Below are 24,753 nucleotides of genomic sequence, written 5' to 3' on the forward strand. Positions count from 1 at the left end.
CATGCACCCCCCATGCACCGCCCCGCACCCCCCCCATGCCCCCCCATGCTCCCCCTACGCCCCCCCATGCACACTCCCCATGCCCCCCCAATGCACCCCCCCCATGCACAGCCCCTCATACCCCCCCCACGCACCCCCCATGCCCCCCCATGCTCCCCCCACGCCCCCCCATGCACACCCCCCATGCACCCCCCCATGCACAGCCCCCCATGCACCCCCCTGCACACCCCTCCATGCCCCCCCCACCCCCCATGCCCCCCCATGCCCCCCCCCCCGCACACCCCCCGCACACCCCCCCACCTTCCCCCCGGGCTCCCCCCCATGCCCCCCCCCCCGCACAAAGCCGCAGGTCCGCGCTCCCTCCCCGCCCCCCCCGCCCCGCGCACACCCCCGCCGGGCCCCCCCCGAGGCCCCGCCCCCTCCTCTCTCTCCCCCCCTCCCCACGGCGCTGTCCAATGGGCGCCGCCCCCCTCGCCCCGCCCCCCCCGCGCTCTTAAGCCGCTCCAATGCCCCCGCGCCGGCCGCGCGCCACCGCTCTGCCGCCCCGCGCCCAGCTCCGCGCCGCCCGGCCCCGCCATGGAGACCGGCAGCAAGGTGAGCCCGCACCGCGCCGCGCGGCACCGGCACCGCCCCGCCCGCCCGCAGCACCGGGGCTGTTATTCCTTCCCCCCACTCACCGGCCCCGCTCTCTCCCGTGCCACCGGAGCGGCGGCGCTACCCCGGTGCAAGTTGGCGGCGCCGGTTCCCCGGGGGGGGGGGGGGCTATAAAGCCCGGGCGCTGCTCGGAATCCTGCCCCGGGCTTGGGCCGCGGGGGTTTGAAGCTGCCCGAGCTTAATTGCGTCAGATTTAATTGCATCGCTGCTCCCGGGGCCGGGCCGGGGGGCTGCGGGCGGCGCTGCGCTCCCCTCCCCTCTGCCCCTTCCCCCGCTTCGCGTTTTGGGTCGAAACTAAAACGAAACGAGAAACCGAAAGGCGAGCCCCGAACCGCAGCAGCTGATCCCGGCCCGAGCTGTCCGGAGAGCGCCTCGGATAGGGGCTTGAGGAGGGGGCGCAGCCGGGAAGGGCAAACCGAGGGGTAACCGAGCGCTGCCCCGGCCCAGCCGGGGGGCTGCGGGGGGCTGGAGGCACCCCGGGCGCTGGCCCCATCCCGGGGTGGGGGCTCCCCGCGGGCCCGGTGGCGTCGCAGTGGTGCCGAGCCCCGATTCCGCCGTGTTTTGCTGGAAATGAGGTCCCAGGAGCATGGTCAGGGGGTGAGCGGGAGACACCGCACTCAGAGCAGCCCCCACAGGGGTTGGGTTGGAGCAGGGCAGGGCTTTAAAACTGATGCAACTTTGTGGGGCCGTGAGGCCGCGGGATGGGCTGTTGGGCTGTAGGGTCGTTCATATCAGACCTCGGTGTGGGGGGGTCTGGGTGGGCAGAGCTGCTCACCGGGCTGCTGCTGAGACCCCCGTCCCGGGGCGTTATGGCAGCACGGCGGCCTTGCTGGGGAAGGGAGCAGAAATGGCTCCTCAGCGGTGCCAAGAGCCGGGCGGCATGCTGTCCCGCATAATAAAAAGCCGTCTTCCAGTTCAACTCGTGGTGGGAGCCCGGGTAGCTTCTGGACTTCGTCAGCGATGGCTCCGAGCGATGTTCCTGCTCCGCCGCGGGCAGCGAGAGCCGCGCTCGGCTCCCGGCCACTTTCCGGGTCAGCCCCTGGCGGAGCGGGGCTGGGGAGCTGCACCCAGCCTTCCTCCTGTCCCCAGGTTTGGGGTGTCTACTGGGAATAGCGGGGCATTTTCCTTCAAGCAGGCTGTGCTGGACTGCTGGGGGAAGGCTTTTTTGGGGGATCGCTGTGGGGAGGAGGGGGTTGGCAGGCGGTGTAAGGTGCTGGGGAAGGAGCCTGGGGACGTGACGGCCGGGAGCACGTCAGAGCCAGCGGAGGGAGGCATCAAGGAAACTTGCTGTCTTCCTTAACAAAGAAATCCGAGGCACTGCCGGGCAAATCCAGCCCTCAGCTACAGAAATGGAGGCTTGCAGGGGCCAGAGAAAAACCCGGTCTGGCTTTCTGTCTGTAACAGCGATCCCCGTTAGATCAACTCACATTAGAAACGGTCTATTTTGGTTAAGTGAGTAATCAATCACAGGGCCAGCCTGCTACCCATCATGGGCGACGCTTAAATCCCAAGCGCGTGTTTCCAAAAGGGCCTGTCCCATGGCAGCCAGGCACCTGGCAGCCCACCCCTGGGGGGGCCGGGGGCCATGAGCAGCGGGGTGGGGGGCGGACCCCGGGGCTGTGGCTCGGGACTTTGCATAAGAAAACACTTCCTGGGCTTGTTAGAGAGGCATTCCTGCGGTTGCAAAATTCAGAGGGATCTTGTTGATGTCCCCAGCTGACCTTCTTAAAAAAAAAAAAAAAGTAAAAACATTAGGCTTTTTCCCCTCCCCTTGCTGTGAGCTTTCTCCCACATCGAGGACCTTTGGCAGTGATAATCCCAGCACCCGCCTGGCCCCAGAGCCCCACACGAGCCTGCGGTGATCACGGTGGGGCTGGCGGCCGTGCCAGCCTCCCATGCCCTGCCTCGGCTGCGAAGAAACTTCCTCAGCCACCCCGTCTGCGGGCACCGGTCTTGTGGCACGTGCTCCCAGTGCCGTGTCTGCTGCGTGGCATTATCGTCAGGTTTACCAAGCGCTGGGCAGTGACAGAATTTTTTCCCGGACTGAGAGCCAGCACAAGCCCTGCGTTATCGCTGGGCTCTGGCTGCCTCCCCGGAGGCTGCGCGGTGATGCAGCGGGGGCCGGGGTGGCGGTGCGGTCCCTTCCCTGGCAGGACGGCGTCTCCATGAGGGGGGAAGCTGTTGGCATGTGATGGTGTTCTCTCTTCCCACCCCCCCCCAATCCCCAAACTGGGCTGTGACAGGGGGTCTGCGCCTTGTGGGACGAGCCCCTGTGTAGCTGAGGTGTAAGGAGACGTCTTGGAGGTGTTGAGGCGTTCATTTTAGTTTGCTGGGAGCCTGCCTGTGCGTGCCATCCCAGCTTGCTTGTGCCATGGCTGGGCGAGACGCCATGCTCGCAGGGCTGTCTGTTTTGTGATGCAAAGTTTATTTTCTGTTGTCTGCTGCCCCCACTCCAGCAGCCTGGCGGAAGCCTCTCGTGCTGTTGGCTTCCTCTCTTGGGCAGTGGTTTCGTCACACAAAAAGCCTTTGCCGGAGACATCCTGCGGAGCGAGCAGGCTGCGAACCCTTACTCCGAGTGACCTTGCTGGCGGCTGTGGGGTGGGGAGGATTACTCACACGAGTAAGGATTTGTTCCCTCAGACTTTATTTTTCCAAAACACCGAGCATGTGTTCAGGCTGCATTCAGACAAGCCGGTGGGTGCCCCTGCACACCCACGGAGTTTCATTGTCCGAGAAGCAGCCTGGTGTTCAGAAAACCTCGCGGGGAGCTGACAGACCCTGCTCCCCCCACCAGGCAGCCTGCAGGCAGAGCCTGCTGCTGCTGGTGCCCGCTATGGCAAGGCACGTTGTGGAGGGGTCACATTTGCAGCAGGCTGCATGCCTCATCTTTACAGGCTATTCTAAAAGTGGATCGTCCTGGAATTCCCTCCTGGGACTTTTTTTTTTGAGATTATTCATTTCCTTGTTCCATTAGGCAGGCAGCGTTCCTAAATCCTTCCATGCTGGTGAAAAGTGGGTAAAAAGTGAGGCAAGGGAGATGAGCAAAGGCAGCGTGGTCTGCTTGGGGCTGAGCTAGCATCCTTCGAGCCGCAGGTGCTGGTGAGTGGGGCAGCGCCCAGGTGACGCTCCCCGGTATCCTCCGAGCATCTTCACTTCCATGTTCAGCAAAGGAAGCAGGAAACGGCGAGCCAAACATCCTTCATGGCGAGCTCTCACCTTTGCTTAAAAACCTGGCTCTTGTAGTATGTCGGAGCGAGGAGAGGGTATGGGTCTCTTCCTATAGCGCATAGGGCTCCCTGTAGCTGGTACAACACGGCTGTTGTCTGTCTTCAGGCTGTGCGGGCGTTCATTTGGAATTAGCTGCGCAGGAGCAGGAGGGGGAAGTGCTTTTGCTGAGCTCCAAACAAAGCTGCTGCTTTCTGTTAGGCTCCAAGTGAGGGGTTAACAAAACAGAGCTCGCTGCATGGGTTTACAAGAGTTTCCCATGAAAGACGGCCACTAGAAACCAGCTTTTTTTTTTTTCGGCTCTCCATCTTGAGCCTCTCCTTTAATGGCAAGGTTAAGGCTGAAACACGGCCGGCCGAACGGCGGAGCAGGCTCGGCAGCGTGCTTGGCGCTCAAATGCAGGCGCACGGCAGTGAGCAGGCGGCGCTGACTCACAGCGGTCCCGGCCAGGCTGCTGGCTTTGCCCAGGAATGGTGGCCAAAAATGCCAAAAGCCTGTGCTGGAACTTTATTCCTTCATCTTGAAGCTGGTGGTGTTTCTTAACAGAAAGCTGGGGATTTCTGTCAAAGGTTAAGCTTGCAAAAGTAGTGTTTTTCTTCCTGATAGGCACCGTGGGGTGTATAAAACAGAAGGAAGGGTCTATTAAATGTTTTCTAGTGAACTTTTTGCAGTGCAGTCCAAAGTGTATGCTCAGAGCTGAGGACTTTCACTCCTTGAACGCACTCACTTAAAGCGAGGCTTAGCGCCCTGTTTCTCCCCTACACCAATACAAAGCCTCTGTCCTCAGTTGTGCTGATTGTCTTTTTTTTTTGATAGTAAAATCCCAAGTCTGTGCTGGAGAAAGCCCCTTGTGAAGAGCCAGCACTGCCTGTAATCTTCCTGGAGCAAAGTTCACGCTGAGGACTGGCCAGAGCGCCGCATCCCCATCCCCGGCAGTCGCTGCTCCCTTTCATAAAAGCTAGCTGGGCAAACAGGCGTGTTGCAACGGCGTGACTCACCTGCAATGTACTGCACACCCCTCCTTGCTTCCTGCTCGCCCCAAGTGTGCAATACGTGGGGATCGATGACAGGTATTCCTAGATGTGTGAACCGGTGCTCACCGGCACGCTCCTGTGTGAGGAGAAGGCTTTGTGTGGCTAAACAAGGCTGAAATTGCCGCCCTTCAGATGGGGAAAACAAAAAATGCAAGGCATTTCTAAGTGTTTGCTCAAGCACAGGTTGTTTTTTATACATTAATGGTGGTGTGCGTTGTAGCTGTGTGGAGCAAAGCCATCTGAGGCCAGTGTGGTTTGTGCTGAATAGCCAGAGAGTTGGAAGAAATTACAGCCCTGTGACACCGAGCTGTGCTGGCTGGATGGGGGAACTTGGGGTTGGGGTTTTGGAGCACGGGGTGGATTTCTGTGCCTGCCACTTGTTTTTCTCTAACTTTGGCAGCATTTCTCAGCCTGCTCTCACCCTGCATTGCAGGTCTGGGCCACAAAGCTGCAGTGCTGGGATTTGTTGGGAGGGCGGAAATGCGTTTTTAATTGTGAAAAGGCTTTTGGGCAGCAGTGCGGGGGAGAGCAGTGTCACCGTAAAAATGGAAACCTGTCGGGTGTGCGGGACCTCGCCACCAGCTTGTGGGGTCGGTGGGGTGCAGGAAACCCAAGTCCAAACTCCTGCGGCCAGTTTTGGGAACTGTGGCCCTGAGCTGGTCCTCGCTCTGAAGTTGGCATTTTCTTTCCAAGGTTTGTTGGATGTGCTGAACAAAAGCAAGTGACAAAACCTCCCCAATTTCTTGTGAAGTGGAATTGTTGTGTTCAGGCCAATACTAATTAATGAACTTCATTAACGGGGCTGGCTTTATTTCCTGAGGCAGCTCAGGGTCCTGTTGCTGCTCTTCCCAGTGAGCTTCTTAATTCCCTGTTAAAGTGGAGAAAGGCAGATTGGCAGGAGAGTCAAGACCAGCAAGCGGTAGTTACCGTTGCCGAACGCTTCGTGTTTCAGCGCATATCTCTTGGCGTGTTGTCTGCAGTCAGCTGTCACCATCACCATGTTGTGCCTAGGTGGGTCTGACTGACACCAGACCTCTGGAAATGTCCCTCTGTGTTGCCAGAGGAGCAAAGTGGGGTTGGAGGTAGCTGGGCAGGCTGCCACTGCCTCCAGGTCTGTGGTTTCACTGTGCTCCCCAGCTACACTCCTGCTTTTGGTCTTCCAGCTACAAATAAGTGCTGCGGACCACTGGACATGTGGCAAAACCTGCAGTAGGGGGGGTCTCAGTGGCTGCGGGGAGCTCTAGCTTTTATGTGGTACACTTTTATGTGAGCTGCTGCTCACGTAAGTTTCTTCTTGGGAATCTTGATTCCTTGGGAATCGTGCACTGGATTTCTGCTTTGCAGGAAGGGCAGCGTGCTCTGGCCAGGAGCACCTGGGAGTGCCGGGCTCTGTCCAAAAACAATGCCAGGGCCCAGCCGTACTGCCTGAGCGGCCAGCACTTAATTGCAGAGGTGTGGGGAGCCTGGGGAGCCCCATGAAATGACTTGTGAAGGGTCTGGGAGCCAGATGTAACTGTCCCTTGTAGAGGGCTAGGTTTGTCTGGTCTGGATTCAGCTCAGCCAAAATTGTCTTGGAGTCTGTCTGGTGTTTCCTCTTGGCTGGAGGTCTCCAAGGGCCTGGATCCAGCACCAGAAAACCAGGGCAGGGCTTTGGGTGGGCGTTAGCCTGGACCTGGGCTGGCAGCGTGCCGGTGAGCTGCCTGGTACTGGTGAAGCCTTGCACACTGAGCATGCTGGGTGGCTGCTACCACTGCGCTACATCATTTGTATTTTGGGGACTTGCCCTGTGTGCACTCACCATCTGTTTCTCTTGCTGTTGCCCTCCACTTGGGCCGAGGTTCACCTTCCAGGGGGCTGTGCTGGGCTCCCATCGCACACCTCGCCTCTGGGCCCCAGCACTGCTGCCTGCTGTTGATGCATCGAGTGAAATGAGAGAAATGCATGTGGGTCTCGCCTCAAAGACAGCCACAGCCAGACACCAGGACCTGACATCTGACAATTGCAACGTGGGTTTTCCCTCTGCAGGAAAACAGAGGGGGCAGGAAGCGAGGGGGACACACTGAGGGAAGAAAGGCCCTTTCAGGCAATCAGGCAGAGAAAAGGAGCAGGAGGAGAACTGCAGGGACGGCTGTCAGGGCTGGGATGTGAATGGGAGAAGTGCGGCTGGAGGAATAAGTAGGCGGTCAGGTCAGGGAGCCGGCGCAAGCCGTGCCGCCGGGGTTGTGCCGGGACAGCGGAGGAGGCGCTCATGTCGGCAGGCAGGAAGTGCCCTGTGGGACCCAGCTGCTCGCAGGTAACCCGCAGGAGGCCGGCGGCAGCTGAGGAAGGAGAAGTGAGACTGCTGTATGCGGTTTCGGGCCCTTCCTGGCAGACTCGCTGCGTCACAGACTGGCCCATCCCAAAACGAGATGGCGTGTGCAGCAGGGCTCTTGTGCCAAATCAGGTGCCTGTGGCTGAGGCTTTGGCTCTCTCCAGCAAGGGAACAATGCCTGGGATTTGGCAAAGAGTGCTCGCTGCTCCAGCGAGGCCTCCTGTCTGCCACAGCAAGCATTGCAGCTGTGTGTGAGTGCTGAGCCCCAGAGAAGGGGCTTTAAGTTCACGTGAATGTCCCTAAGCTGATTAATGGAACCTGGGAACATCAAATCCCTGCTCTTGGGGCACTGTGGCTGGGCTGAGCAATGGGGAAATCTCCTGCCAGGGATAATTGGGCCACTGATGGAGGTGTCCAAGTGCTGGCCTGCCCTGACCTTGCTCAGAAACAAGCCTCCAATTGTTGCTGTAGCTTAAGCAGGAGAAAAGGGAGGTGGGCAAGTGCTTGCCAAATAGCCAAAGGCACTGAGGCATTGGATAAATGCTGGGATTTTGCTTAGTAACAGTGAATTAGGCTCTGACACAAACCTTTGTTAGCGGTGGCTGAACCATGCGGTCCAGGCCATCTCCATGCTGGTGACGGGGATGGTGCTGCTGAGCATGGCTGTGCTTCACCATGCTGACCCCCAAGCCTTTGGTGCTGGGACTTGGCTGCCCCAGGAGCACCTTTCCTCCTCTGCTGTTTTCTGTCCAAGGTCACAGAGTCCGACGAGGTGCCTGGGCAGCAGAGCCTCGCAGCACAGCACAGCAGGAGCTGTGAGCACGCAGGCGCTTTGGGCAGATCCAACGCATGGGCTCCTGCAATGTCCCTGAAAGTGGCCCCAGGAGCTGGGTGCCAGGCACTGCATGGCCAAACCAAACAGGGCCGGGTGCGGTGGGCGGCTGGGGATATCGCTGGCGTGCTCAGCTATGTGGCTATCTCTGGCGTGCCGTCGCTGCGGCACCCTGGCTCTGAGCGCTTGGCTTGGGGGATGTGGCACATGCAGTGACCCTGATGTCTGGGACTGTTGTGGCCTAAAGCCTCTGGCCTGAGTCAGGAGGCAAAAAAAATAATCCTGGGATCCCGAAAGTGTTGTGTTACTTAGCCCACGTGGACGTCAGGAAACCATGAAAGCAGGATGTCCCTTTTGTCCTGGGTTCTGCCCATTCATACTTGCCTGGCACAGCTGGTCCACCCTGGTGGGTGCCCAGGTGCTGGCTCGGTTTGGGTGAGCACAGGGCCCCCCCGGGGTGCTGTGATTTCAGTTTTCTGGTGGTTTGGATTTGTGGAGGGGGCCCGGGGCTGTGCTTGTGGCTTTGGTCGGAAGGAAGACCTCTTCCCTCTGGAGTTCTGGAGGGAGGCATTCTGGGGGTCACTTGGCCCCCTCAGCACAGCCAGTCCCACATCTTGGTTGGGGGGCTCCTGCAGCCTGAGGCGGGTCTGTGGCATGCGACCTCCTGAGCCTGCTGGGGTCTGCACCCTGTGGCTGCTGAGTGGGCTGTGGGCCCACCAGCGTGTCTGCCCGCTCCAGCAGCGTGTGGAGCCATCGTGCTGGGGAGCTTGCCCCATGGAGGCCAAGGGGGGTTGCTGAGGGCACAGCATGAGCCTTCGATGCTTCCCCTGGGAAGAAGTCACGGGTGTGTAATCTGGCCAAAGAAGATCTCTGTGACGGAGGCGGTGCGAGCAGGGCGGCAGGGACGGACATCTGAGTCGCTTGACTTATAAAGTATGTAGTACCAGCGGTTCCTGGGGCTTTTGTGCTGCCTCGTACTTAGCAGCTCCCCAAGGTGACCGGGGGGTCCCGGAGGCAGGGGCAGATGGGCAGGGTGCTGAGGGTGGGCAAGGAGGACCTCGGTCTTGGGGGTAGGAGGGCCTGAGCAGAGATGGGGGCTTGCCCGCTGCCGGGCCCTGAGCAGGCTGGGGGTGCCTGCGTGGGGCAGAGGCTGGGACCCACACCTAACCCCTCTCCTTTTTCTCTTTCATGCAGATGACAGCTCGCCTGATGCTGGCTGTGGGAGGAGCAGTGCTGGGTTCCCTGCAGTTTGGCTACAACACTGGTGTCATCAATGCCCCGCAAAAGGTGAGAGCGGAGCAGCAGGAGGACAGCACGCGTGCCGATCCAGGCATGGCAGCGTGCACCGTGCAGCCTGTCTGTGGCAAAATGGGGGGGTTGTACAAAGAGGCTCTTGCAAGCAAACACTTACTGCCCACCTCGCCCCTCCACCATGAGCCTGGCTAAAATAGTACATTCTGCTAGGCAGCTTACTGCCTCTAATGGGATTTGTTAAGGAGCTATTTAGCTCTTGTGCTCCCAGGAGAATTAGTTTCCTCTTGCTTAGCATTTTGCTGGTGAATTCTGGGAATGCATGTGTGTGCTTCGAGAGGCTCTTGGGGTGGGATCTGTGTAACTTTTAACCTCAGCCTTAGCGAAGATTTCAAAGCTAATTGGGACCTTAGTCATCTCCCGGGCAGTGACCTCGCTGATGGGCAGCTGAAGAAGCTGGTTGTTCTCCCACATGAGGCTGAGAGCTGGAGCCCAGACGCGCAAGGCATGCCATGAGAACTCCAGGACTTTCTCTGGTGTGGCTTTGCAGGGCGAGCGGTGGAGGAGTTTGGGATGTGAGCAGGCCTGGGAGTGCTCACCCACGTGGCCTCACAGATCTAGATAACAGCCCCGGTGGGCTGCCTTAGCAGGGAGGGGCAGATAATTATTGCCCCAGTGGAGGCAATGTGCAGGAGGCTGCAAAATACCAATGGTTTGGGGTTGCCAGAGCTGCCTGGCCTCCACCACAAAGGAAGCGGGGTGCACCAGCCCCCCCGTGCCTGCTGAGCCTTCACACCCATCTTCTGCCCTGCAGGATGGAGGCGGCATTGGCTCCGAGGGCCAGTTTCGGCTGCGGCAGGGAGGGTGTCTGGCACTGCCTCCTGCCTGTGCCCTTTTGCCACAGTGCGGGGTACCTGGTGAACTTGCTCATCCTTGACTCAGCAGGCGCCAGGCGGTGACGGCTGGGGAGATGGAAGGCAGGGCTGATCCTGCTCTGGGTGTGGAGAGCAATAACTCACCTGGCGTGGGTAACTGCTGTCCTGCCAGGCTGCAGCATGCTGTCCTCCCTCCTGCTTCTGAGACAGGAGCCTGGCGTGGGGCAGAGCTGCGGGGGGCTGGGAGCAGTCCCTCTCCCAGCTGCTGGGGTGGCTGCAGGGCTTTTTCCAGGGGGCAGACATGGGGACCTGCTGTGGGATGTGGCAGCTGTCTCTGGTGGGGGGTGGCAGGATTCTTCATGGGGTTTCAAAGGGAATCTGAAGACCCCAGTTAGCTGGTGGTGTAAAGGGTGAGGGTGTTGGAATGCCTGGAGGAGCATTTATGGGGGGGATCCCATGCAGGCATCAGAGACCAAACATCCCCAGGTAAGTGGATGAGCAGGGACAGACAAGATGAAATGACATAGCTGTGTGTGAGGGGGAATGAACAGCAGTAGGTATTTGCTTTATTTTACTGCCTCTAGCAGATACCAGGATCCTCCCATGATCAGGCACCTGGTGGGTACTTGGAAGCTCTGAAAAACGTGGGTTCCTCAGAATTGCACAGCCTTTTGAAGTTTTACAGCCCTGGAAATGTTAGCTCAGAAATCCTGTATTGTGCTTGTTACATGCCCTGGGCAAAGCTCAGCTGCCAGGGTAAGGCATTGAAAGACAAACTGGGCCCCAGCTGCTGCTCGGCTCGAAGGAACTGGCTGTTCCTGGGCTGCAGAGAGAGTTAAAACATCAAAGCCTCTGGTACACAATCCCAAATAATTAAAAACACTGAGGCAGAATTTGTGCCACTACTGTTAATCTTATTACTGGTGGGATTGGCCAACGGGCTGCGAAATCTCCTGACATTGCCTGGGAGCACAAACACCAGCGTGTCACCTCGAGCACTGAAAAACTTGTGAAAGGGAAGATCCCATGCAAGTACTTCCCAAAACATGTCAGCATGGGAGGCTGAATCCTCTTAATTGAGGGGAGCAAGGTGCTTAATTGAGGCTGCAGCAGTCTTCATGCTGCAGGATGCTGGGGGCCCGCACCTCCTGGCAAGCTCCTGTGGTGCCTGTGGAGGCTGGGCTCGTGGGATGGTGCCATCTTTGCCTCTGCACTGGCTCTGCCATCAGCCTGGATGGCTCTGAACGTCGCCCCCATGCTGGCAGCCACAGGGACTGGTCTGCTCCTGGGGGACATCTGGTCCCCCTCTCCAGGAAGGGGGAGTTGTAGGAGGGCCTCGGAGGGTGTCACCACTCCAGCTGACTTGGTGTCGGTGCTTTGCCTGTGTGAACGAAGCCCAAGGGCTCGAGCCTGTTCCTGCCCAGCCTCCTTGCTCCCATAGTCTTTGGGTGTAGAGTCAGGAGCACTGAAAGCATCCAAAAGCCAGAGCTCTGCAGCATCTGCTGAGGGCATTGTGCTGTTCTGGCTCTGCTGGAAAACCCTGGCCTTCCCCTGCCCGATGTTATCCCCGGGCACCAGCAGGACCCACCTGTGCTGGTGGCCTTCACATTGGTCAGTGGCGAGGCTTTGGTGCGAGGCGGAGGTCGGGGAAAGGCATTTGCCTCCTGCCCATCCCAGAGACAGGCAGTAGGAGCAGTGTGTGCAGCACAGTGAGCCGGGAAGGCACGGAAGTGTGCTGGGAAGTGGCTTTATGGTTTCTGCTCTCATTTCCCCATCCCCTGAGCTCCGTGCAGAGGAGCACTCCTGACGTGGCGCAGTGTGCTCTGGGACCTCGGGGAGCAGATGCTCTGTAATTACTGCATTGCATCAGCGCCATACCTGCCCGACTCCAGTGCCTGGGATGAGGATGTGAGTCATTTCCTTACATCTCTTTTCCTTATGGCTGCAGGGACTTTTCTCCAGCCTGTCCAGCTGACCCACTGCAAAGGGAGATGTGAGTCTCCTTGAGGTGGGCAGGGACCACATCTGAACTGTCCTAATGGGGTCTCTTCTTGGGGGCAGGCACCAGGTGTGATGTGAGGGGAGGCACATGGATGGGTTTTCGGCAAGGAATGGGTAAGATCTTCCCTCAAGGTGTGTTTCCAGGTGCCTCCATGTCTTACAGAGCATGGTGGAAGCTGTCCAGCTGTGCCCTAAAACCCTGGGAGCTCTGGTTCATACAGACCCACAGCAAACAAAGGTCCCTCTGATGCCTCAGTTTCCCCTTGTGCTTTCTTAGTGTTAAGCCCCTGGGCTCAGCCCTGAGATGGGCTGTGTTTTGGGGGCGAGTCTCCTAGCAAGCTGCATTGTGCTTGGGGTGCAGAAGAGATGGGGAAAGTGGTTTGAGGTGTCCACTTACTGCAGGAAAGCCGTGCTCTGTACCGGGGAACAAGACAGCAGCACACAGGGAGTCGGGAGGAATTCTGTTGTGGGCAGCAGGATGTTCTGGGTGTGGGAATTAAACCCCTGCAGCTGCAGGCTTTGTGTCCCTGCTGAATCTGAGCCCTGAACTTTCCCTGTGGGAAGCAGGGCATGGGACTGGGGTGCATCAGCCCCTTGGCTTTGGCAGCGTGCATCCAGCAATGCTTGCCTGCACCAGCACCCTGCAGCCAGCTGCCTCACAAAAAAAAAAAGCTAAGAAAGCCTCCTTTCTTGCACTGAGGGCTGAACGCCGGTTTTGTGGTCCTCTTAATATAGTCCTCCCTGCTCGGCGCTGCTGAAACAGCTGCTTGTTCCTTGTGGGGCGTCTGTAGACATGATGCGTGCAGGGGAGGGCCTGAAACTGGGTGAGGGCTCGTGGAAAACACTCAGCTCAAATTAAGTGAGGGTGAGGGAGGAAGGCAGGAGGGACACAGAGCCTTTGGGAAGTGTAGCTCTTCTTTCTTTTCCCCCCACTCTTCATGCTTCAAGCTCAAAAGGGTTTTTCATCCCTGTGTGGCAATCAGATCACAGTGGGATTCTTCATCGATCACTTTTGCACGAGGAGAAGGGTTTGCAGGAGGGTTGGTTTGTTTGTTTTTTTTTGAGCTGGGGGAGCCTTCATGGTGCCGAGAGGAGCAGCAAACCCACAGCCCAGAGGAAGCTGGGCCCCGGCTGCGTATCTCAGCCAGCCCTGGGGCACCAGCCAGCACTTGAATGATTTTCCTGGAGGGGAGAAAGATGGAGGCCTCTGGGGAAGGCAGGGAGGGATCTCATGCACCACAAAGTTTGGGCTGTGTGCTATACACTCAGGGGAGGCAGAGAAGTTCTTGAGGATTTTGGACCTGCACCCTCCCTCGCTGCTTGGCCTGAGCCAAGCCCCCCTGGCAGGTACCGCCTGCTGGAGGGGCTTCACTCGCCAAGGCTCAGTGCTGGAGAGCACGGCCAGAAGCCTTCCTCCTCCCTCACTGCCAGGTTTTTGGGGGGTGGCTGTGCCCAGGGGCCCCGCAGCTGCCCATGCTGGCAGGGTGGGCGATGGAGCTCTTCCTGCTCACCCGGGGGATTTCTGGGGTCTTCCCAGTGGGGTCAGGGTGTGCAGCCTCTGCTCGAGGGAGCGATGGCACCTGCACTCTGATCCCACTGGAGAAGGAGGTGATGGTTTCCAAACTGCCTCTTGCAGTCCTGCTGTTCCTCGTTCCCAGGAGGCAATAAAACAATGAATCAGGGCTGCTGCTGCTAACAGTTCCACTTGTGTGTCCTAGTGGGGAGCCGCTGCAACCTGATAGTGCTTTGTGTGTGGAGCTGCATCCCGTGTCCCATTGCTGCCCCTATTTTTAGCCTACATCATGCTGGTGTGTTCATTATATAAATTGTTAAATAACTGCAGCCGGTAAATTCCTGGTAGAGAAGACAGGGTTATTACCTTCTCTGCCCAGCCTGATATTTTAAACACTGTTTCCCTTTAACCCAGCATCCACCTCCCTAATACAATCTTCAAGTGTTTTGGTAATTGGGACTTTGGGTTTCAGGCTCTTGATCTGGGAGGAGAAATCAAGAGCTTGAAAAATGAAGCCTGCTCCTTGCTCTGTGCATCTCCGAGTCCTGCTGCTGTGCAAGCCAGCTTGGCATGGGGTGTTTAAGGCGGTGGGCTTTTCTGACAGGCAATCCTGTGTGCTCAAAATAATGACAATTGCTTGTTTTGGTGACTTTAGGAAAGGAGGGAGGGGGTGGGGACAGGACACACAAGCGTCAAAACATCTAGGCAAAGCAGGACTGGGTGACCTGGAGGCAGATGAATGAAATTACTTAAGCCTTGTGAAATCCTTGTAATTTGGGGGTTTGTGAAAGGAACAATTTAAAAAAAAAATAAAAATCCCACCACCATTATTGAAATTTACAGTGAGGTACATGATACAGATTGTATTTCTTGGGCTTTCTCTGTCAGGGATTCTCATTCATAGTTAAAGTGATGGAAAAACTAAACTAAGACTTATTGTGCAGATGCTTTCTGAGGCTCGTAGCACCGCTTGCAGGAATGAAGGCTTGCTTCCCGCTTGGGAGCTGAGCGTGTGTGCAGCCATTTGAAGCCTCAGGATCCATGATTATGTCTAAGAGCAGCTTCTCTTGCTTGCATGAAGTCTTTCCTCCTTGCAGACAGGGTTGCTCCTCTCTTAGAAGGGACGGTGTCAGTGCATCACTGAGACCCATGCGTATTTCTTTTGGGCATGGGTGAGCCTTATTCCGGGAAGGGGCTGTCCATGACCCTTAGGTAACTTGATTGAAGCTCTTTGGCAGTTGGCTGGCTGTGTTTCTTTAAGAATATATATTTTAAAAAATGTTATTCTGCTAAGAAAGTAATTAAAAATGTGCACCTGTCTTGGCTGTCAGCAACTACTACTAAATTAAAGCCCAAGCAACATATCAGTAGGGAAAAGGGGTTGTTTTTTAAACTGAGGTCTTTGTTTAGTAGGATTCAAGCTGTGCTCTGGCACAAGTATTGCAAAAATACACTAGAAACAAGCACAAGGAGCTGTGCAGGGGGATGAAAACTGAACTCATCCACCTCCAGCTGCACAGAGCATGTTGCTTTCATCCCTATCTTCCTCCTCCCCACGTGTAGCTTCTCCTCTAGGGATGGAGACCCGAGCCGCCTCCTGCAGCCTGCTCAGCCCCTTGCCATTGCTCTCTGGGCTCTGTGGTGGTGACCAAGGAGGAGCCCGACCTTCCTGCAGCAGAGCGGCCGCTTCAGAGGCTTTTTGGCAGCGCTGAGCGTTGGCAGGGCGAGCCCAGAACCTGTCTGGCTGCATTTTCCCTGTGCATCCCTTTGGGTTTCCTCCCAGATCCGAGCCCTGCTATCAGCTTGCTGCCAGCCTGCAGCTGGGTGGCTCCCATCTAGTGGAAAGCAACGAGTACTGGGTTTAATGGGAGCGTGTCTGCAAACCGGGGCTTGCTCAGTGACACATTGTCTTGTGATGGGGAAGAGATGGGCCAAGTCTTGTGACTGAGGCTTGCGGGCCAAGGCAGGGGCGATGGGGAGCTGCCTGCAGGCTGTAGGTGGCTGGGCCGAGGCAGAGGAATTTGTGGCACCGGTGATGCAGATGAAATCTTGAGCAGCAGGAGTGGAGGAGGACGTGCCCAGCCTTAGCAGATGGGTGTGTGGTTAATAGCAGGGAGAGCCCCTCTGCTTTGAAGGGTGCTTGGCTCTGCTCTTGTGCCAGCCTGGGTCTCAGCGGCAGAGGTGCTCTGCTGCCGGCCCATCCTGGCCTTGAGTTGTTTGGGCTGCGGCGGCCGCACCGAAGTCATGGCGGGGTCGCAGTGGCCTGCAGGGAGGAATTAGGGCTGTGACGAGGCGAGGAGCCTCATTCCCCACTGAAACTGGGAAGGGGAATGTCAGCCAGTGGCCTGGGGTGCCATGTTTGGTCCAGACCATGTGAGCAGCAGTGTGTGGCTGCAGCCACAGTGTTCTGCCGGGGCTGGAGGCTGCAGGTGAGCCCGGTGTCCGCACCACTTCCAAAGCAGGCCTGGGCCTAGCTTCGTACCCCAGGCCGGGTGAACCCTGCCCTGCAGCACGAGGGAGAAGGGTCGGTCCTGTGATGAGCCTGGATCCAGGCAAACCTGTGTTGGGGTGTGCTGCAGCCTTCCTGTGCCAGCATGGCTTGCGTCAGTGGTGCTGGGGACAAGGTCTGCTGAGGGCTGTGTTGTGGTACCCAGCATCACGGTGGGGACATCAACAGGGCCATGAGCAGAGCCGCAGGCTGGTCTTCCTCAAATGGGGGTAGCATTATAGGTGCCCGTGTGGCTGGGACAGGATGCTATCACTGAAGTGCCTAGCCCTGTGCAGTGTGGTCCCTTAGGCAGATGTAGGCGGACCTCTTAGCATGAATGAGGGACAGTCTTACCCTGTGGCTTTGTTTCTTCCCCCTTGCAGGTGATTGAAGACTTTTACAACCGTACCTGGTTATACCGATATGATGAGCCCATCAGCCCTGGCACCCTTACCACGCTGTGGTCCCTCTCTGTTGCCATCTTCTCTGTCGGAGGAATGATTGGATCCTTTTCCGTGGGACTCTTTGTCAATCGCTTTGGCCGGTGAGCACTGAGCATGTGGGACCTGTGCTGACCCTCCCCACCCCCCCAGGGGCCCTGCTGCCTCATCCCCTGTCGTCCCAAACCCACACCCGCCCTCTGTGCTGCACGGAGCGCTGCCCAGAGCTGCAGCCTTGCTTTAGTGACGGCAGCTCTCTCCTCTGAGAGCTCCACCACTTCCTCTGGCAGTGGGAACTGGTGGAGGCGGGACTGGCTCTGGCTCTGGCTCATGCCTTGCCCATGAGACTGTTCTTCCATCCTTGGTAGCTTGTTACCGCTCGTGCTGGGAGCTGGCATGTCTTCCTTTCCCTGCCTTCTCCAAGGCTTGGCCTGCTGTGGAGCTGAGCCCTTCATCTGAGCCAAATTCGTATCGTCTGTCCCATAATAGCTTCCCTGTTGGCTTTTTCAGAGCCCGCTGATTTGGATCAGCTTGTGTCAAAGCTGTGCTGTGTTTTGGTCCTTAGGACAGCATCTGTTTAACTGTCTGGCTGTCACAGGGGGGCATTGGTCTCATCCCTGCTAGCACCTCTGTTTCTCAGCTGTGTGTGGCAATGTGCTTGCACTGCCTCACAGGCTGTGGAAGCAGATTGAGCCCTGCGTGGTGCTTATGCTTCAGCCTTGGATGCTTTTCTGCATGGGAAATGGCTTTGGACACCTCCCTCAGGCAAAGAGTTGGCATTTGGTTTCATGCAGTTAAACAGTGCCTACTGATACCCCCTTTAGCCTGACACCCGTGGTCCTCACCGCCCTCCTTCCTTGCCTCCCCAGGCGCAACTCCATGCTGATGTCTAACGTGCTCGCCTTCCTGGCTGCTGTCCTCATGGGCTTCTCCAAGATGGCTTTCTCCTTTGAGATGCTCATTCTCGGCCGCTTCATCATCGGCCTGTACTCTGGCCTCACCACCGGCTTCGTGCCCATGTATGTGGGTGAGGTGTCACCGACTGCACTGCGGGGTGCACTGGGGACTTTCCACCAGCTTGGCATCGTCTTGGGCATTCTCATTGCACAAGTAAGTGCTGTCCAGGTGGTCTGTCTGTCTGTGCTGGCCACAATGCTGTTTCTGCACAGTCAGCCAGGGTTTCTTCCATGTTGCTGAAGCTGCTCTGGGTCTTGGAATAAGGTGGCCCAGGAGCATTGCTTGTGCTGTGGCTCTGCACAGCCATTCAGAAGGAGCCAGGGACAGAGCTAGGGCTCAGCAGGCACGAGGGTGCTGTGAGATCTAGGATTTGGATAGGCAGCATTGGGGCACAATGTCTGTGGGCCACCTGGATGCAGTGTGGGGCTCTGCCCCTCCGATAAGTGCGCTGTGAGGCTTGGGCATCCTCAGGTGCCCCAAGAAGGGGAGCTGGATCCAGCTTGCGGTAAGTTGGGTTAAAGGAGAAGGGGAGGCTCCATAGCACTCACGTGGCTCAACCTCTCTTGTCCTCAGGTGTTTGGTTTGGACTTGATCATGGGAAACGACTCACTCTGGCCACTGCTCCTGGGGTTCATCTTTGTCCCTGCGCTGCTGCAGTGCGCCATCCTGCCCTTTGCCCCCGAGAGCCCCCGCTTCCTGCTGATCAACCGCAATGAGGAGAACAAAGCCAAGAGTGGTGAGTGACCCATGTCCCCAAATTCATTGCACTATGCGTGAGGCTCTCAGCCACTCCTGACCCACCCTCCCTGTCTCCCCTCAGTCCTCAAGAAGCTCCGGGGCACAACAGATGTCAGCAGCGACCTCCAGGAGATGAAGGAGGAGAGCCGGCAAATGATGAGAGAGAAGAAGGTCACTATAATGGAGCTCTTCCGTTCCCCCATGTATCGCCAGCCCATCCTCATTGCAATTGTGCTGCAGCTGTCCCAGCAGCTCTCGGGGATCAATGCGGTGAGTTTAGGGCAGGGCTGGCAGGTTAGGTACCACAGGTAGCTTGTTCCACCTGGGCACAAAAGCTTGGGCTGTGCTGGCTCCATGTCTCCATTGCCCGTGGGTCAGTACCAGCCCCAAGCTGAGACCCGACTCCTTTCCTCATGGCGCTTCCTTTCCGTTTGTAGGTTTTCTACTACTCCACCAGCATCTTTGAGAAGTCAGGTGTGGAGCAGCCTGTCTATGCCACCATTGGCTCTGGGGTGGTGAACACAGCTTTTACAGTTGTTTCGGTGAGTTTTAGCCTGCTGTGGCTGCCCCACCAGCAACCATTGTGTTAATGCAGGGCTGGACTGGTGAGCTCAGGGGCAAGCATGTAACATGCTCCCCAGGGAAGGTGGGTGCAGGGGAAATAGGAGTGCTTTTCCCTGGGCAGGGGGTGTGCTGACAAACATCTCCCCCATCTGACAGCTCTTCGTGGTGGAGCGAGCCGGACGTAGGACCCTTCACCTCATCGGCCTGGCGGGGATGGCAGGGTGTGCAGTGCTCATGACCATTGCTCTGACGCTGCTGGTGAGTGATGGGGGCTGAAGAGCACCCCTAGGTGGGTGGGCTGGGAGGGGGGGGCACTACATGCTGCTCCTCACTTGGTGGCTTGTGGGGAGGTACGGTGGGAGAGCAGGACCTCCTCCTCCCAGGGGTGATTGCAGAGTGGTCCTCTCTGCCCAGATTGCTCTTGGGGTCCCAGGAAACCCTGTCTCCAATCTAGAGAAACCTCATGGCTTCTGCCAGCATCAGGCTTGCCTGCAGTCTTGTTTGTGCCAGCCAGATGCTTTGTCCATTCCCACTGCAGGGCACTCACTAACCTTTTCTCTCTCCCTTGGACTAGGACCAAATGCCCTGGATGTCCTACCTCAGCATTGTTGCCATCTTTGGGTTTGTGGCCTTCTTTGAGATTGGTCCAGGTCCCATCCCCTGGTTTATCGTGGCAGAACTGTTCAGCCAAGGCCCTCGCCCTGCTGCCTTTGCTGTTGCTGGGCTGTCTAACTGGACCTCGAACTTCATTGTGGGCATGGGCTTCCAGTACATCGCGGTAATCATCTCCTTCTGATCTTGGGGGGGAGTGGGTCTGGGGGTGTGTGCAGGCAGCCTTACATTGCGCCAGCTGGATTATGTGATTAGAAGAGATTTTGAGTCCTAAAACCTGTGTTGAGAACACGACCTGGGTTTGCTTTGAGCTTGGCTTGGGAAATGCGCCTTGGGAAGAGGCTTGGGGACAGGACTTGGGGGGCTAGACATATCCTAGAGCAGGCTGGATTTATTTTTGAAGCAGCAGGTAGGGGCAGGACAGTCGCTAGATGAGAAGCCCCTTGGCTGGGGGGTCAGGCACAGGCTGTGGTGCACTGCTTTGCACTTGGAACTGGTGAGCAGCTGTGCTCTGGCAGCTCCCGCAGAGCCCCTGGTCTTGGGCTCTGTCTGTACACTCACCACTTCGGTGTCTCCCCTTTTCAGCAACTCTGCGGCTCCTACGTCTTCATCATCTTCACAGTGCTGCTAGTCCTCTTCTTCATCTTCACCTACTTCAAGGTGCCAGAGACAAAAGGCCGGACCTTCGATGAGATCGCCTCCGGCTTCCGTCAGGGAGGTGCAAGCCAGAGCGACAAGACCCCGGATGAGTTTCACAGCTTGGGTGCTGATTCCCAGGTCTAACCAGCCTGCGGCACATCCCGTCTCCTCCGAGCCTCCCAACTTCTCTCCTGAGTGTTTTTAATGCTTGTACAGAAACCAGGAAGGAGGGAGCAGGGGGTCTGGCTCTTCTGCATACGCTCCTTCTCCAGACTCCCCCACTGGCCGCCTGGTTCATCAGTGACAGACTGACATATTTTTGCTAGGAACGATTTTAGCTGGTTTCATGTCCAGGATTTCAAAGCTGATAGATGCAGAAGCAATGACTAATATTTTAAAACCAACCAAGCAGCGTCGTCCAGCCTCCGTGAGCAGGAGGGTGGCTCCCTTTTTAATGAAGTGATAGGTTATTTAATGAGAAATCACATAGTGGAAGGTTTTTAAAGCTGGAAACTTTTTTTAACATTCTAATCATAGAGAAAAACATGTAATTTGACTAAGTCTAAAACAAATTTCTTTTTTTAAAAAGTTTTTTAAAACAGTCTAAGATTTCAACCCCCTGCAGGTTTGTGGATGGGGATTCCCTGCCCTCTGGGAATGCCTTGGGGCAGCACTGAGGATGGAGAGGTCTCTGGGTGCAGTCCCGCTCCTCTGCGGGTGCCGGGCTTGAGCGTTTCCCGAGGAGGAGGTTGGAAAGGTCACTAGTACTGTAGCAGGTTGCAGAGCACCATCTCCCTTTGCAGTCTCCAGCAGCAGCTCCTCGCCTTTCCAAGCGGAGGGCTCCATTTCTGGCTGTGCATGCTTCCTTGCCTGGATTTCAGCTGTTCTCTTGCTGGCTGTGTGCTCGGGTGGGCTGAGATGGGAGGGGAGAGGGGTCTCTTAGTTTAATCTTGGCAATATTTGCCTGATTGGTCAACGGTGGCACAAAGGGTCGGCAGATGGGAGAGGGGAGAATGCAGCAGAGCAAACCAGCAGCCCTGGCCTTCCCTAGCGTGACGGCATCCCCGCCAAGTCGAAGCCCTGCGTTGGCAGGAGCGGCCGGCGGTCCCATACTACATCCAGCAAACCTGCCCAGCGCTACCACATCAAGTCCCGGACTCACCGAAATTCATCACATGGATACAAACATTTCCTGCTCTGTGTATAGACTGGAAGATATTTATATTATATATATTTTTGTTCAATGGTGTTAATAGTAGACATTAAGTTATAGTGTTTCTGATTGACAAGCAAAGTACTGTAAATATTCTTGGAGTATATTCACATTGTATAATGTATACAAAAGGTACAGATAAAAAGGTATAGTTTCTATAGCAACTGTAAGGAAAGCTTGTACATGGTTAGGATGACTTTTGTATAGTTAATTACCTGCACTGTAGTTGTATCTATTGCACTGAATTTTAGTCTTTAGTATATTAAAAGTAAGAAATACCCTTCTTTTAAAACAAAACTTAAAAAAAAAAAAAAAAAAAAAGCAGCCCTTCTCCCCTGAGTGCAACTGTTGTAGGAGCTACTGGCACAGGTAGTTATTTAATAGTGTTTTTTTATTTATTTGTCTGTTTTGGAAGTGACTATAATAACCACACCTGAAAGTAAATAAAAGGAAGTAAAAGAAAAAAAACAACCACATGACAGAACTCATCACACATCTGTGCAGCATACCAGAAACTGTGCACTTCTTTTTTTTTTCCCCATAACAGATGCATAAAAATAAGTGCCAAGAGAAAGGTGAAAGGCATGTGGTGTGCTAACAATAAATGAGAATGTATGCAGCGATCCAACCTCCTGTGTGCTGTGCCTTTTTTTTTTTTGCTGGGGCACGCTGGTGATTTGTGGGCAGTGGATCAAACCCTTACCTGGGCCTTCCCCTTTGGCTCTTGGTCCACCTCAGACATGTGTTTGTGCTCACAGAGCATTTTTCTCTGTGCCACCTCCTGCTCCAGGGGTAGTGGTTGATGGGGAGCAGTGCAACCCCCATAGCACTCCCCAGCATGCTGCCATTGCCATCCCAGCTGTGGCCTAAGCTAAGGGTTTCTGGCCGTGTTCACCAGTGCCCAGATTTGGGCTAGCTGTGGCCCAACTCCGTTTTTCTTCCCTGAAGCTCCTTGCAGTGGGGCTGGGAAGGGGGAAGTCACGCTGGTGGGGCCAGCGGGGAGGCGGGATGGGGAAATTTGCCCTCTCTCCACTGGTTTGGAGATGAGCACGGCTGATGGATGCAGGCCCTGTTCTGGGAACGTTGCTCGCAGCACCTTTTGTGGATTCAGGCTCCCTGGGACAGGCAGTGGCTGTGCCTGTCCTGCTCCCAGAGCAATTTGCTCCGGACCGGAGCAGTCTGTGCAGCCAAAGCCCCATGCGGCGAGGCAGGGCATGCGACGGGCTAAATTCCATTTTTACCACTTGGCAAAGAGTGAGCAGTACAGGGACAGGCGGGCACCTTTTGGGAACTGCAGAAGACCCCAGCTGGGCTGTGGGGCTGTGGTTTTGGCTGACGCAAGCCAGCAGAGCCTTGTTGCTCACCGGCATTGTGTGCTGCCTGCCTGCAGTCAGGCCCAGGCTGCCTTCGGGTGCTGGAGGTGCTGCCTTTGGCCCAGGAGCTTCATTTTGGGCCCTGTCAGGTGCCAAGCGAGGGCTCCTGCCAACGAGCTCCTTAATGGGATTGCCTCAGCACAGGTGCAGATTAGCAGGGCTCCCCCAGCAAGTGCAAAGCTTTCCCTCAAAGGAAACCAACACTCTTGGTTACAAAAGGTCTGTGCCGAGCAGCACCGTGCTCCTGGATGTGGTGTTGCCACCTCCTGGTACTGCTGAGCTGACTTCAGACATCACTGAGCCCCTGTGTGGGCCCATGGAGGAGCCTTACCAGGGCCATCCCTGGGATTTAACTGCCCCAAGCCCCACCTGGGACCCCCAGAGCTGCACTTTGTGCTGTGGAGGTGCCACCCCTGCCTCCTCATGCTCCATCTGCAGCTCTGTGGGTGGACGCCTGACATGATCCATCCCCTGGGGGCTGTCGCTGGACCCCACAGCTGCCCCTGGCCCAGTCAGCTGTGCTGGGAGCCTGTGGGGCTGGGATCTGCGTCGGGACAGCGTGGTCCTGTGGCCCCGCTGTGAGCACCTAAGGCAGGGAGGGATGGTGCTGGTTCCTGGGGGAATTTTTCCCTTTAACAAGGTGCCAAGTGCTACAAGTCCAAACACTTCCAGGCAAAGAAATGCTGATGTTGATCACTTCAGTTTTCTGCTATTTATTGAAATGTCTCTTTGCCCTGACGTGTATACAGAGGAAAAGGCTGTTCCTGAGGGTCAGAGGAAATAGCTCCTGTAAAAAATCTTCCAAATCTCCCAAAAATGCTCCTCGTGCAAATTCCAGCAAGACACACAGTGGAACACTGGGTTGAGGATAAGGTCATCTGCCCAGGGCTCCTCTCATTACCATTGCTAGGGTTTCCATTTCCAGCCCTTGCTCATCAGTGTGTAGGCCCCGCTCCTGGAGATGCCCGGCCCTCAAACCTATAAAAAATTAATTTTCACACTGCTTTAAATAGCCAGGAACAGTGATACTGTGCTGTGTGGCACCGCCATGGAGGGGACACCAGCCTGACACGTCACGCAGAAACAGCCTGGCTGTGGCATGCCCTGGGGGGATTACTGCCTCCAAATCCCTAGCCACAGTGATCCAAATCCTCCGTGTCCTGAGGCACGGTGCCAGCAGGCGCTGAGCATCCTGGCTGCTGGCACCCCCCCTTGAGTCCCCTGTGTGCTCGGCCCAGCTTTAGTGAGAGCTGCCCTGGTCGGCTGGAGCAGAAATATGAGGGTGGATGTGTCCACCAGCATCTCCTGTAGCAGTATTTGGAGGTCTCCCACCTGCCCCCAAGTCTGTCTGCTATGGGTCGCCTTGCGTGCACCGCTCGGAGCTATCCCACCCTCTGTAATTAAAATCAGTTGAACTGGAGTGAGTGGCTTTCCCTTTACCAGCAACATCAATCCTTTCTAATTGTTCAGGTCTCAGCTCGACGAAGCATTTAAAAGCGTACTTGACTCCATCCCAATTCAGCAAGGCAATTAAATGCATTCATAAATCCTCCTGAAGTAAATGAGACTTAATCGTGGGCTTAATGCTCAGCTGAATCCAGACCTCAGCAGCAGGGCAAGTTTCTCTTAATCTCTTTCCCAGCTGTGCAAGGCTGTCACATGCTTCAGGGTCTGAACCAAGCTCACTGTGCAGCTGCCTCCAGGTACAGGGCTGGCTCTCTCGGGGTTCCTCTAGCCCTTCTCTAATGCCTCTTGGCCTTCACACACCGAGGGTCACACATACTCTGTGCCCTGCTATTCTTCTTTCTCTGCTCTGCAAGGAAGCCCATGAGAGCTTGGCAGCCAGTTTGATGGGAGCCTATGGGGAGCAGTGCACAGCAACTCAGGGGACTTCGTCCTCCTGGGGCTGGCACCAGAGATAACGGGATGCCTATGTGCTGGCAAGCTCTCGGACATGAGGAAACCACTTCTTTGGGCTGCAAGCTCTGCTTGGCTAAAAGGCTAGCTGGCTTTTTAATCTTTTGCCTCAAGTC

General features: G+C 56.4%; 1 protein-coding gene across 1 annotated transcript; it reads left to right on the top strand.

Moving 5' to 3' along the window:
* The first annotated feature begins 453 nt into the window (after positions 1-453).
* Positions 454-21,975, top strand: SLC2A1 (solute carrier family 2 member 1). Its single transcript, XM_040533186.1, has 10 exons — positions 454-594; positions 9,251-9,343; positions 16,568-16,728; positions 17,494-17,734; positions 18,155-18,317; positions 18,402-18,589; positions 18,757-18,861; positions 19,040-19,141; positions 19,458-19,661; positions 20,081-21,975. The coding sequence occupies exons 1-10, from the start codon at positions 577-579 to the stop codon at positions 20,276-20,278; spliced, it is 1,473 nt and encodes a 490-aa protein (XP_040389120.1). The 5' UTR covers positions 454-576; the 3' UTR covers positions 20,279-21,975.
* Positions 21,976-24,753: the final 2,778 nt, after the last annotated feature.

The sequence above is a fragment of the Cygnus olor genome, chromosome 21 (genome assembly GCF_009769625.2).
Source record: "Cygnus olor isolate bCygOlo1 chromosome 21, bCygOlo1.pri.v2, whole genome shotgun sequence".
Lineage (NCBI taxonomy): Eukaryota > Metazoa > Chordata > Aves > Anseriformes > Anatidae > Cygnus > Cygnus olor.

Coding starts and splice junctions, on each gene's coding strand:
- SLC2A1 (XM_040533186.1), top strand. Junction 16,729..17,493: donor TTTGTCAATCGCTTTGGCCG/GTGAGCACTGAG, acceptor TTGCCTCCCCAG/GCGCAACTCCATGCTGATGT. Junction 18,590..18,756: donor AGCTCTCGGGGATCAATGCG/GTGAGTTTAGGG, acceptor TTCCGTTTGTAG/GTTTTCTACTACTCCACCAG.